The following is a 12,551-nucleotide window of genomic DNA, read 5'->3' as shown; positions in this document are numbered from 1 at the left end:
CTTTCTGAATATCAACCTTTTTTGCCCATTCAACAACATCATGACACGAAGGGAAAACAGTGTCTGTTATGAAACGGGGACTGTAATCAATGCCATCGGTATACCAATCTTCTAACGGTTCCTGAATATACCAAAAATGCATAACAGTTGTTAAAAAAGTCAGAAAAAATTCAAAATTTAATGTTTTATTGCGTTTCGGCCCGTTTTTCAAGGGGGTGGGCATGCCACCCGTTTTACCTAGGCTGAAACTGGCGGCGCACGATGCGCATCCCACGGGCGGAATGGGTGGCTCACGCTGCCCGTCCCACAGGCGTAACGGGCGGCGCACGCTGCTCGTCCCACGGGCCGAACGAAATGTTCATCCGTTCGGCCCCGTCCCACGGGTAGCGTGCGCTACCCGTTCAGGCAAAACACAACAAAAAAAAATTCAAATTTACAAATTTCGGTAATTTTGTTAGTTGTAGGATCGTAACATTACCTCGTGTTCGAAATCATCCCTTTCCGGAATGCTTGGATCCATTTTCGTAAAATTCTAAATTTTTGTTATGTTACTCGTGTTCGAAATCATCCCTTTCCGGAATGCTTGGATCCATTTTCGTAAAATTCTAAATTTTTGTTCGGGAAAGGGGGAGGGAGAGAGAGGACTTTGAGTTTTTGGATAGAAAAAATGAAAAGGGTAGAAATGTAGTGATAAAATAAATAAATAGTAAGTAAATAGGAAGAGATAATAGTATATATTTGGATGTCTTAAAGTAAATGGAATGGAAGATTCTCTAATTAAAAAACATGTTATAATTGTAATAAAAGTAAAATAGGAGATGATAGAGCATTGGCAAGAAAAAGGGAGTATGGGTAGAGCCAAGCCACGGCTGAGCGCGCGAATGAACGATTCAATGTTGAGCATAACCGTTCCGAGAAACCTCACTCGTCTGATATTTTCTCTAATAATCTCTATCTCTTTTGTGGTTCGTGTGCTTGTCTCTCCCTCTCTCTCCAATACCTAAGCCATTACCCAATCCGATTCTACTTTCACCAAAGCTCTTTCTCTTCTTCCCTACCTCTCTTTCTCTCTCTCTCTCTACCTTGCCCGCTCGCTCTTCTATTTTCTTCTACACCTTCCTCAACACGGCGGCGTCTGCTGCTGCTGCTTAATTAGGTATTTTTAGACCACAACTATTTGCTCTTCCATGGGTATGCTCTTATTCTTCTTTTCTTCAATTTTTTTAGGGTTTGCTTAATTTAAAATTCTGAAGCAGTATATTGCCATGCCTTCTCTGATTCAGATTATCTTTTTTTGTGTGTCATTGGACTTCGGGGTTTTTATTTTTTGGTTTATGCTTTCCTCTTATTTGTATGCATAGATTTATATTTTTGTTGCATGTTTTAATATAATTTGGGTTGCATTCTCCGAAAAGGGGCTGTTTTTTCGTAGTTGTATAGTTTATAGCTTTCGAGGTTTGTCTTATCTGTTTTAGACGTTTGACGTATTGTTTGGGAGGTGACTTCATTCTCGAGCGATTGTTGGATTGCATTTGACTGCTGTTTGACACCAGTTACTGTGCAGTCTCTCTTTCTTTCCCATTTATACATGTTCTGTCTTCAGCATTAATGGTATATTTTTACTTTGATTTTGTTAGTTAATTTATTTACCAAAATAATTGGTGCCTTTGTCCAGCAACGGAATGGTTGGTCCATTTTTTCTATTTCCTTTGCTCTTTATATATACTCTCTAGTTTAAATTATAAATGCTATTGTGCTCGAGGGGTCCTCTACGAAGTTTGACATAACTACTTTCTCAATTGAGTTTGAAGATCATACAAATGTTTCTATAAACATTTGGCTTCATTAGTTGCATTGAGCCTATTTCTTTGGTTCATCTCTATTCTTTTGTTAAAGTGATTAATGGGGCTGCATACCTCCGTAATTATTAATTGATCAATGCCTCTAATTATTGTGTCAGACTGCCTTTTTTGGTCCTTTGAAGTGCAAGTCTCAAGTGGTTAAATGTGTGATTGCAATAGTTTGGTCCTTTATCATTTTGAGTGTTTGTCTTTTAATCATTACTCGCATTATAAATAACTGTTTTTGGTGCACAGGCAATTCACTGAGAATACACTTCATTAGCTCATCAGATTACTTTGATAATCAGTTATTCTTCTTCCCCTACCCCCTCTAATACCTGTTTCGGACATGATCATACATAAAGACATTTTAATGCAGTTCACATTGTGCCTGTTTGATAAATGGAAGAATTTAAATTAGTATTGTTTGAGCTCTACTTTTAGAAGGAACACTTGGACTTCAAATTCATGCTAATTTTAATGTACTTTCAAATGATGGCTTCAGTTTGCATATGGATGGAGGGTGCCCTCTAACTTTCATCAGTATTTCTGTATGATCATCTGCTGAGGATCTTTTATCTTATGCCAATGGCGGCTGATCATAGAAGAAAAAGGCTTAATGGTGCCAGCTTTGCTGGTTGCAGTTCTTGGGAGCAATACAAAACTAAAAAGAAAAAACTGGAATCACCAAAATGTGAATTCAATGCGAGGTCGCACATCTCTCTTGAGTGGGATGGTAGCTTAAAAAAGGTTGTTGCCAAAAGGGAACAAATTGGGCTGCGACGGAAAGATTTGAGGGCATTTAATAATCTTGCTCCCCAGTGTCATGGAATTTTAGCTGATGTCCTTGTTATTCCTCAAGAAATTTTTGAGGTTGAGAATCTGATGGAGGTGCTTTCTCATGAGGTAATTGTTATTCTTATGGTGTTGTTAGCCTTGCATGTTTAATTTGTCAATACAAACTTATGCTGCATTCTTCAATGTGGCGCTTGATGCAGGTTTGGCAGACCCATTTATCTGAAAACGAGAGGAAGTATCTTTCGCAGTTTCTACCTAGAGGATCAGATGGAGAAGACACTGTGCAAGCATTGCTTTCCGGGGATAACTTTCATTTTGGAAATCCTTTTCTCAAATGGCAAGTATTAACGAATCATGCTTTTTAGTTTATTTTATATTTTCAGAATGCTTGACATTACTTTGGAAAACTTATGAGATTTGTTTAACAAAAAAGTGAGGTCAATTTGTGTTTTTTTTTTTGTTTAGTCAAGTGAACATATCCTTTGGGAATAACTTGTTCATTCTATATGTTCCTACCAGTATGATATCTGGGTCACACTCTTCGATTTTGTGCATGTGGTGCAGGTCTTTTGCCCTTTATTTTAGGAAAGAGAATGCGGTCTCTTCCACCCTGCTAGTTTTAGATGGATTTATAGGAATATAATGAGAAGCAAGAGTAAATGTCTTCTTGACCATGTAGAGTTTTGTTCTCAGTTACTTGTGATATTTTCTTTTCTTCCTCCTGTTATAGGCTGAACTCTGAGATTCTTAACTCCACCAATTTGAACAAAGAAAAGAAAAGGAGAAAATCTGCTTAGCAGTGGCATGGGGTGGAACTTGATTAGTACCTGTTCTCTAATTTTAACATGTAAAGGTTGCATCTGTTTCTACAATTTACGAATTTGACTTTTGTTGATGAAGTGGTTTCTTTTCCACCATGACTTCCTTGTTAACATTTATGGATTTTATTAAGTAGTGGCTGGTTAAATACAAATGCAAATGCACAGACCATAGTTTGCTGTTCTTGGGTCTTCTAGAGACCCGTGGTTTTTAGAATGTTATGCAATCTTTAAGTTTTAGTTCGATTATTTATGAGGAATGGATGCTTGCAGGGGTACTTCACTTTGTTCAGGCAATCTCCACCCTGATTCTCTTATTCATCAGGAACAATGGACAAAATCTGAGCAGAAATCATACTTCTCTGAGATAGACAAGTACCATAATGAGTATGCTGGACATTATTTTTCTTTTCCCCCTAGACATTGATTAAGAGGCATTTTGGCCTATATGATGGTCTTTCTCAATGTTCTTTTTCTTCTCATGACAGCATGGTAAAGTATTTGCAGAAGCTGAAAGAGATATGTGAAAATAGCCAAGATCCTGCAAACGAAGTTTTGAAGAAGATATCAAGGTTTTTTTTTTCTTATTCTCCCTGGCTGTGGATTTTTTACTGTTGTGATCCACTTGGTGAAATGTTTTTACTGAAGCAGCACATGGTAGTGGATGTCACCGTCTTATCAGTTCAATGTTTTTCCTAGTTAAATTTATTGAAACTTGGCATTATACGAGTAGAATACCAATCTGTTAAGAATGAAATATCTCAGTATTGTCACGAGTAGACTAAAATCTTAGATTTTAGAATACAAATATAAATAATTATACATTATGTAAACTTTAGATGCTATGCTACGAAATAAATAAAGATTGATTAACTAGCTTATATAATACAAAACAAACTGTAATTACAAAATTAAAAAGCATATCTTAAAAATAGAGATTCAAAAGGTCAAGAAAGAGAAAGATTAAATGATCAAACAAAGATTGGATCATTATTGTCATTGACATAAAACTTGTGTTGTCAAAAGTTTGAGATTCATTGGGCCCTTTTGGATAGATGAGGATTTGAAATGATACAGGATTTAGTTTCATACCATGTAGAAGGTTTCTAAATTTTCACTTGTAACAAAATTCCAACCTCCTCTTTTCAAATCCTTATATAGTAAATGGAGCATAAGTGAAACTATCATGCTCTTTTTTTCCAGCTGTTTTCTCCCTCTCTCTCTTTTTTTTTTCATTAATGACTATGGGACGTGGGACAAGGCAATAGCCTAGTAGTTTTATTCTTATGACTTTCCTTTCAAGTGTATTCTAGACAGTCACATTTTATTTCTTTAAACAATTAATTGTGATTATTTTCCGAGAATACATTTTATTTAATCAATTTTTTATTGGTCTTTTACACAGATGATGGAAATATAGTGATTTTAATATTTTGGATTGCTTTATGAGTTATGCCAAAACATTATCACTTAACTTTTGTTGGACTAGTTAAACGAAGGATATATTCTCTCTTGTAATGACCTGCATAAATAATGAAGCTTTAGAAGGGTTTTGGAGGCCAAGAAGGCTCCCTGCTCTCTCCCTTCCCTCTATAACTATTCTTATACTGGTATTGTGTTGCTATTTGCATGCCTTGAATCATGTTAACAACTATTTGTGCTGCAGCTACATTCTGTATAAATTACCATGCGTGCATGTCTCAATCACATGGCTGTGTTTTCCCATGCTTATTATAACTTCTAATCTCTTCTGAATTTTGGCATGTCTTCAGAATTATGCTGAATGCGTTCTATTTTGCAATTGTTAGTGATGCAGTATTGAGGCTTTTTATATTATAATAACTATATCAATACTCTTGGCCCAGTTATCTTGTAATGGGGGGATATGCTATAATGTTTTTAGGTGTTGGTTAGTCATATTTTGAACTTTTTATTATCCTAAAGTAAAATTTTGGGAGTTTATGTGCTACATGTCTCATATTTCTTTTGATTAATTGTAAACTATGATTTGATTTCTCTTTGCTTGATTTTCTTCAGTGGTTTTTTCTTTTTCTAATTTGTACATGGTTTATTTTTCAAGTAGGTCAAGAAGGGATGTGGAACAACAAATTTCATCACATGCAAATGAGTTTGGACTTCACAACCTTGAGGAGAATGCTGCAACTACATCTGAATCCTGCTCCTTCATTGCAGAGGATAAAGCATGTAGTAGTGACAATCAAAATAGTTCATTAATGAAGGGTGGAAAAATTCAAAGAAGGTAATTAAATCATACCACGATGAAGTAGCTTATTGTCATACACATAGAACTGCTCCTTGTACAGGTAATTAAAAGAAGTGAGGTTCTAATTATTGAATTATTCCTTGAGAGGTAGCACTAATGTTCTTAGGCTTTTTTTTATTATTAATTTATTACTAGTTAAATGGTGACCTGCAAGTGGTTGCTTGGTTTTGGCCGCATATAATCATTTAGCATCTAGCACATTATTCTTGTGGACAAGTATATGTTTATACGTCATAGGTTCATGGCCATAATGGTCTTTCTTCTGGGTGTTGAGTCTGGGGTTAGGGAGGCCTCATGTGAAATGCTTATGGGGATGAACTAATGAAAAGAGATGGCCTTGCTGATGCAATAAATTCTCCTATTTATTTATTGATGGATAGAATTAGACCTCTTTATCTTCTTATTCTGATATCTGTTCTTTGCCATACTATATTGCTGCTTATGCATTCTGGTTGTGGTGTCTTTTTGGCTGATGCCATTTTATCAAGTGTTTAGGTATCTCACTTTCGGCTTATTCTCCAATTAATGGTACTGCACGTGTGTATATATATATATATATATATATATATAATCATATCATCTTCATGCCTTCTTGAGAATGATATATTTCTGGAAAGTTGGTAGAATTCTTCAGTTTCCATCCTTTGTTTTGTTATACTCTTGGAAAGAATAACTGTATATGCCTTTTGTGTCAGGGTTCATGAAAAATGCTCTACAAAAGATACAAGCAGAAAGCAGTTGTTGGCTTCAGATGATGGAAAACCCACAAAAGGAGAGCTACAGAAACGTAATATCCACCTTAATGATGGTGATAATAAATATATGTCATACTTAAAGGTTTGTTATGTTTTCTCATTTCATGATTTTGTTGCTTTGTCAGCCTATTTCATCACTGTCACAGAAAACATTGCTAATTTGGGACACTTTCACTGTCTTATTGATGCTCTAAGCTCTTCATTTTCTTAATTATCGAAGCAATCTAGTTTTCTATAGATGCCATGCTTCATGTAAAACATAAAAATTCCAAGAAGAAAGGTTAGAGATAGAGGGTGGCGCATATCAATTGCGGGGCAGGCATAGTGTTTCACACTACTGATCTATTCCTTTATTTGCAAGAAAGACATCTCCTTTCATTGCTGACAACTAATATAATTTAGGACTTCTAGTAACTTGCACAGAGAAATATGTCATAGCCAGCAAACCCTTTTGCAATAATCATAGATGTTAAAGGCGCGCCTGAGGCAAGGCTCATGGGTCAGCGTCTCTCTGTGTGTGAGGCGGGTGATGTCAGCCAGGTGGGTGCCTTTGCTAGCCTCACGCCTAGGCGCAATTGTAGGGTTTTTTAAGCTTCTAATCACAACCATAGAAAGTCTTTATGATGAAGGGCTCAGATTATTAGACTATTAGTTATTAACTTAGTGCTTAGTTGAAGTTGAACTTTGGTCTTTAGATTTAGATTTTATTATGGATTATAATTATGTTTTAGTAGTTAATTAGAATTTATTTCATGCATTTTATAATTAAGATTGTTGTATTTGACTATTCGTGTCATTTTAGAAATGTTAAGTGTTGTTATTTATTATTTTATATGTTATTTTGTTTTGGTGCGCCTTGTGTCGCTCAGGCTTGCGCCTAGGCTCTAGGACACCCTTGTGCCTTGAGGCAAGAGATATCCCCCTTCTACTTCAAAAGACTCAAGAGGCGAGAGATGTTCATTTTTGTTTTCTTAAAAGAATTGAGTGCTTGCACTTTAGCTTTTGTGAACAACATTGTTATGAATTCCTGAGCAACCAACTATTTTGACCTTCAGTTTTCTAAATAAATTTTTTTGCCCCAGCCATTAAGCACTACAATGGACTTGAGACTCTTTTCAACTGATTGTAAATGTGTTTTGTCACTTACCTTGTTATTTAGTGTTGTATACTACTTGGCTAGTTATTTTATAGTAAATAGTAACAGAGTCAACTGATATATGCATATCTTAATATGGTTTGTGAAACTTGCTAAGCTTTGTAGGGTTTGGAGAACACATATACTGTTGTTTCTTTCAGGCTTTAGCTGAGCATGTGCCTTGATATTTCAGATAAGCAAGAAACAACATCAACTTGTTAAAAGTATGAAGCATTCTGGTAAAAGCATTCAGTCTAAGTCCCTGAACCGGGTGTTGGGTAACCTTGATATGCTGCATGTACAACCATATGGAGAATTTGTGAAAGAGGAGCAGAAAAAGTTGCAGGCGCATTGGTTCGTTTATGATGGACTTGACACTTGTTTCTATAGATTGCAGCTCTTGTTTATTTATTTATAGTTTTTCTTTTTTTATATATACATATCTCAAAATCTGATTATTTTCTTTTATTTATTTATTGTTTTTATGAAGGTTGCAACTAGCAAATGTAGATCTTCCTGCAGCATATGAAAACTGGAGAGCCAGACAGTCGCAGAGGAAGGAGATCACCAAATCGTTGGAGCAAGACTTGAAAAGTAAACTGGAAACTTTGATGGAGGTTTGGCATTCTGTTTCTCATAATCATTGCTCTTACTTCTTGGACAAATGAACTTATGTCTGCACTTCATATTGTTTGCTCTTGTATGCAGTAGAGGTTGCAATTACTCAATCCTTTGCTGCTGACATGTTTAGTTGTTTGTTTCTTAATATATTTAGGATGATGAGACTGTTTCCCGGGAGCAGCATGAAGGAGTTAGAAAACTTGAATTCGGAGTCAAGGTATATTGTGTATTTGTCCCCAATTATATTTTCATTTTTCCTTGCATGTCTATGCATGACTGCGTCTGATATGATCACGTTGGATGATGGCATAAGTGTTGAGAATGTCGAAGTCCTTTAAATGCTCACATGTTGGTTTTAATTCCATTCAGGATGAGGAGAAAGTGAACTACATGAGTATACTGCAGTACCAAAATGATCAAGGGAAAAGAAAAGATGGATCTGATGAGGTATATATATCAGCTGTCTTCCTTCCCATTCGTCCTTATGTTTGCATATCATTATGCAGGATGGTAGCAGATATTATTTGAATGCCAAACTCTTGTATATTTATATGTCAGGATGAGGAGATATCAGGCGATGAGGATGTTCTTGAAGATCAGATTGATCTAGGAGAAAGAGAATTTGATTCGAATTTTGAGGTTCTACTCTACCTAATAATGTTTCCATTTTCCTTGGTAAACTGCCCTTTATGCATCTGAAATGATATTTAACTGAGTCTTAAGTTGAATATGGTTCAAACTAGGTTTTGACACTCTTTCCTGATAAGATTTTATATTTTTTGCTGCCTGCATCTGAAATGATATTATACTGGATTTCAAGCTGAGCTTGCTATACCTGAGTGTTATATGATGGTAAAATACATGGTCTATGTTTAAATTGATTTATTGTTGGTCTTTTTCAGGATGAGGAGAAAGAATGTCATGATACTGTTTTGCTAAGGGATCAGAATGATGGACCAGGAAACAAGGAGTCATATGTGGAAGATGGTGAAGATTCTGGGTCTGGCTCTCCACAGTATCTGTCTCCGGAGCAGATTGCTTCCCCTAGTGCTTGTCACGAAATTAACCCTTCAGATGCAGATTCAGAAAAAAATCATGTGGCATCAAAATCAGACGAGGTTTCTCCAAATAATTCTGGGTACTCAGGTAATGGAAACACAGCAGACCCTTCCGTTGGTCAGGGTGGTCCTATCCCTATAGGTGGAGATGTCTGGCCAACAGTTGGCATGCCACATTCTTTTTATGGTTCAACCACAAACAATGAATATGCATCTATTGGTGAGTTGTCACTCCCACATTCAGTTAATAATGCCCAACGGAGCCAAGTAATAGATTTGGAATCTGATGTGCATGAAGTAGAATCTGCAAAGATTTTGTTGCAAAGACAAGCTAACGATGGTTCCTTCAGTTACCCAAACCATGATCGGAGTGGGTTACTTCAATCTTTATTCAAGGGGCAAGACATGGTATCCTACCAACATGAACAAAAGCAAATGGGACTAGATTTCCAATCACACAATATGTTGATACAAGATGGTCATTTTTCTGGGCAACTCCAGAGGCAGCTTCATCCTTCTTTGCCACTGGAACAAGGGCAAAAGAGACACGGTGAGAATTACATGCAACAATCTCTCTCAGAAAACATTTATTCTGAAGGAGGTCAATACTTAGTTCCAAGACAAGGACATGTGCCACCCATCAATGGCCATGTGCCACCTGTCAATCTACCGGATTGGCCTGTTGTTAATCCTGTTCGCATGCCAGCACGACTTCCAGCTCACTTAAATAATGATGTGCTGATAACTCAGAACTGGTATTCTAGTGAGCATCAAGTTCGTGGTGGTTGGAATAGTACAGAGAGTGCAAGTGTCCCAGGCCAGAGCATTAGTAGTAACACAGATCAAGGCTTGTATAGCGTTTTTTCTCAGTGTAGCCAATTGCGGTCAAATAACCATTTTGACATGGTGCCTCCTGAGCAATTCATGTTGCCTGCTAGGAGCTACGAAATGGCAAGTGGAGTTACTTCTAGGATTGGTAATTCTTTACCACAAGCAGCTCATCCACTTGACTATTTGAGTGGGCGCGATACTACCGGTTCCCTGATGCCTGATGATATGGGATGGATGCATTTGCCTCAGAATTCAGGTTTACATGATTCAGTGGGAAAATCATACTTGAGGTCTTGGAACCAATAAGAAATATTATTTTGCTTGTTGGTGAGGTTGAATATTATGTTCTCGGTTGGAAAAAATCTCAGTACTGAAAATTTGGATCCAGTAGACTTATGAGATGATGAGTGAGGAACTAGAGGAGGCCATAATGAGTTGTGATTTGACCGAGATAGGATTTTGTACATACCTTATACAAGAAGAGCCAACTGAAATCCAATGTAAATATCCAGGATTTAGATGAAAGGATAAGGGAGGGATCAAAAAGATTCTGATATCTCTATTTGGTAGGTGGATTATATTTTTTGTTTTGTTGGCATTGACAATTTTCCCTTATTGACTGAAATATCATCTTTGGAAATAATTCTGGAGGCCAAAAACTGCCACTCTCTCTTATAATGTCTTTGAAATTCTTATATATAATGTATAGGCAGAAAGAGGATGCAGCAGCTTCAGGCTTTTTTTTTTTTTTGGTTTTTGTTTTTGTTTGTTTTAGCACCTGTCTGTCTGTTTTCACTATGTTGTAATAAATGTTGAGCAGAAGAAAAGCTTGTCGGATCGGATTTTATTGAATGAGGTTTAAAAATTATTTGTTTGAGCTTTGTTTGGTAGTTGCTTGTTACTTCAAATGGCTTTGTTTGTTGGCAAAATGGTGGCAACTAGCTATGAACATGAACGTTTAATAGTGTTACGGGGTGTTTGGTTGCTCCTTTTTAGGCTCCTTTTGCCTTTTCACTTCAAGAGGGAGAGTTTTAAGTGTTTGGTTAGTGATCTTCTGTTTGCCTTTTACAATTGAAAAGCAGCATTAGTTGTTTGGTTAGTGATCACCTGTTTGCCTTTTACACCCGAAAAGCAACCTTTAAAAGCAGATTTTTTCAACAGCAACAGCAAACAGTAGGTAAAACAAATGGATCTTTAATTTTTTTTTAAATTATATATTTTACAATTGGAAATTAATTTTTTTTACAATTTCAATTAACACAAAATATATGTATGTTATGTTTTAATAGAGTTTTATGTGTTAAAAGCTGATATTTTAGTTTTTTTAAAAAAATAAAAATAAAACTACACTCTATGAACAAAGACATAAACTATCATCTTACTTGAGCGACGAGCTGTAGAATATGTTGGACGTTTGACATAAGAGATTGACACATTATTTAACTTTTCAATGAAATTGATACACTCCTGAACCAAATCGGTCAAATATGATAAATAATGAGTCGATTTATTAATGGTTTGAACAATTGAAAGACAATCCGATTGAACTACTACATTACTTCTACTAATACTTTCCGAATCGTTATTGCCATTGCTATATTATGCTCCGAAGCAGAACCAAGACTCTGTCTCGTAATTCTATTTCATTGGAAATAGAGGAATAACCAAAATGTTATTGCTTTTTTTTACAGATCTCCATCATTCATTGTTTTGTGGCAGGGATAGCTAATATTTAAACTTTCAAAACTGCCTCTTGAATTCCTTCAATTCTCAGGTACAATTTTATTTGAGCAGTTACTGCTATCATAATTATCAATAATGCTTTTAATTGAGCATTTATTGCCAGCATAGTTATCACCATCGGGAAACTATCGCCACCATCTCTAACACTTACATCATTGACAAACCAATGAGTATCTATAGTCTGAGGTTTTCATCCAGTCTGAGCAATCAATTCAATAAAGGACCATCATAGATCAAGATGATTCATCGGATATAATTGCTCCATCATTTTTCTCATCTTCCAATGAGAAAGCGGTATATATCGATTCAAAATTATTTAATGATACCATAAATGAATAAAAAAAACATTTACAATTAGAATTAAAAAAAAAATTATGAGTGGACAAAAGAAACCAAATTTATTAGAGGACATGATAACTAAAATAAGTTCTCGGAATAGCTGATTTTTTAGTTATTAAAGGTTTGATATAGAAATAAGAAAAATCATGATTGCACCATTATTATCAAAGATATGAGAGAAGTCGGACATGCTTTTTTGTATTTTCTCTTTGGAAAGGACAAATGCCAATTATATTTTTATTTTTGGTTAAAGAAAAGAAAAACAAAGTGAAAAGGACAAGGAATTTCGGGATGGTGGGCCATGATAGGCAAGGCAAGGACAAGACGG

The 12,551-nt window shown here is 35.8% G+C and overlaps 1 protein-coding gene across 4 annotated transcripts; it reads left to right on the top strand.

Annotated features, from left to right (window-relative positions):
• The first annotated feature begins 832 nt into the window (after positions 1 to 832).
• On the top strand, positions 833 to 11,018 carry LOC136221902 (uncharacterized). Of its 4 annotated transcripts, none has more exons than XM_066009376.1 (13): positions 833 to 1,156; positions 2,347 to 2,747; positions 2,840 to 2,976; positions 3,731 to 3,844; positions 3,946 to 4,029; positions 5,538 to 5,717; positions 6,437 to 6,578; positions 7,825 to 7,985; positions 8,122 to 8,248; positions 8,407 to 8,469; positions 8,622 to 8,699; positions 8,811 to 8,927; positions 9,155 to 11,018. In XM_066009376.1, exons 2-13 carry the CDS (start codon positions 2,424 to 2,426, stop codon positions 10,445 to 10,447), a joined length of 2,820 nt encoding a protein of 939 aa, XP_065865448.1. In that variant the 5' UTR covers positions 833 to 1,156; positions 2,347 to 2,423; the 3' UTR covers positions 10,448 to 11,018. The 4 variants fall into 4 exon arrangements, with proteins under 4 accessions (XP_065865448.1, XP_065865449.1, XP_065865450.1 ...); XM_066009377.1 differs by having other exon boundaries at positions 833 to 1,191; positions 5,541 to 5,717; XM_066009378.1 differs by having other exon boundaries at positions 833 to 1,191; positions 8,811 to 8,891.
• Positions 11,019 to 12,551: the final 1,533 nt, after the last annotated feature.

The sequence above is a fragment of the Euphorbia lathyris genome, chromosome 3 (assembly GCF_963576675.1).
Source record: "Euphorbia lathyris chromosome 3, ddEupLath1.1, whole genome shotgun sequence".
In the NCBI taxonomy this organism is placed as follows: domain Eukaryota; kingdom Viridiplantae; phylum Streptophyta; class Magnoliopsida; order Malpighiales; family Euphorbiaceae; genus Euphorbia; species Euphorbia lathyris.
This window is presented reverse-complemented; position numbering and strand designations above follow the sequence as displayed.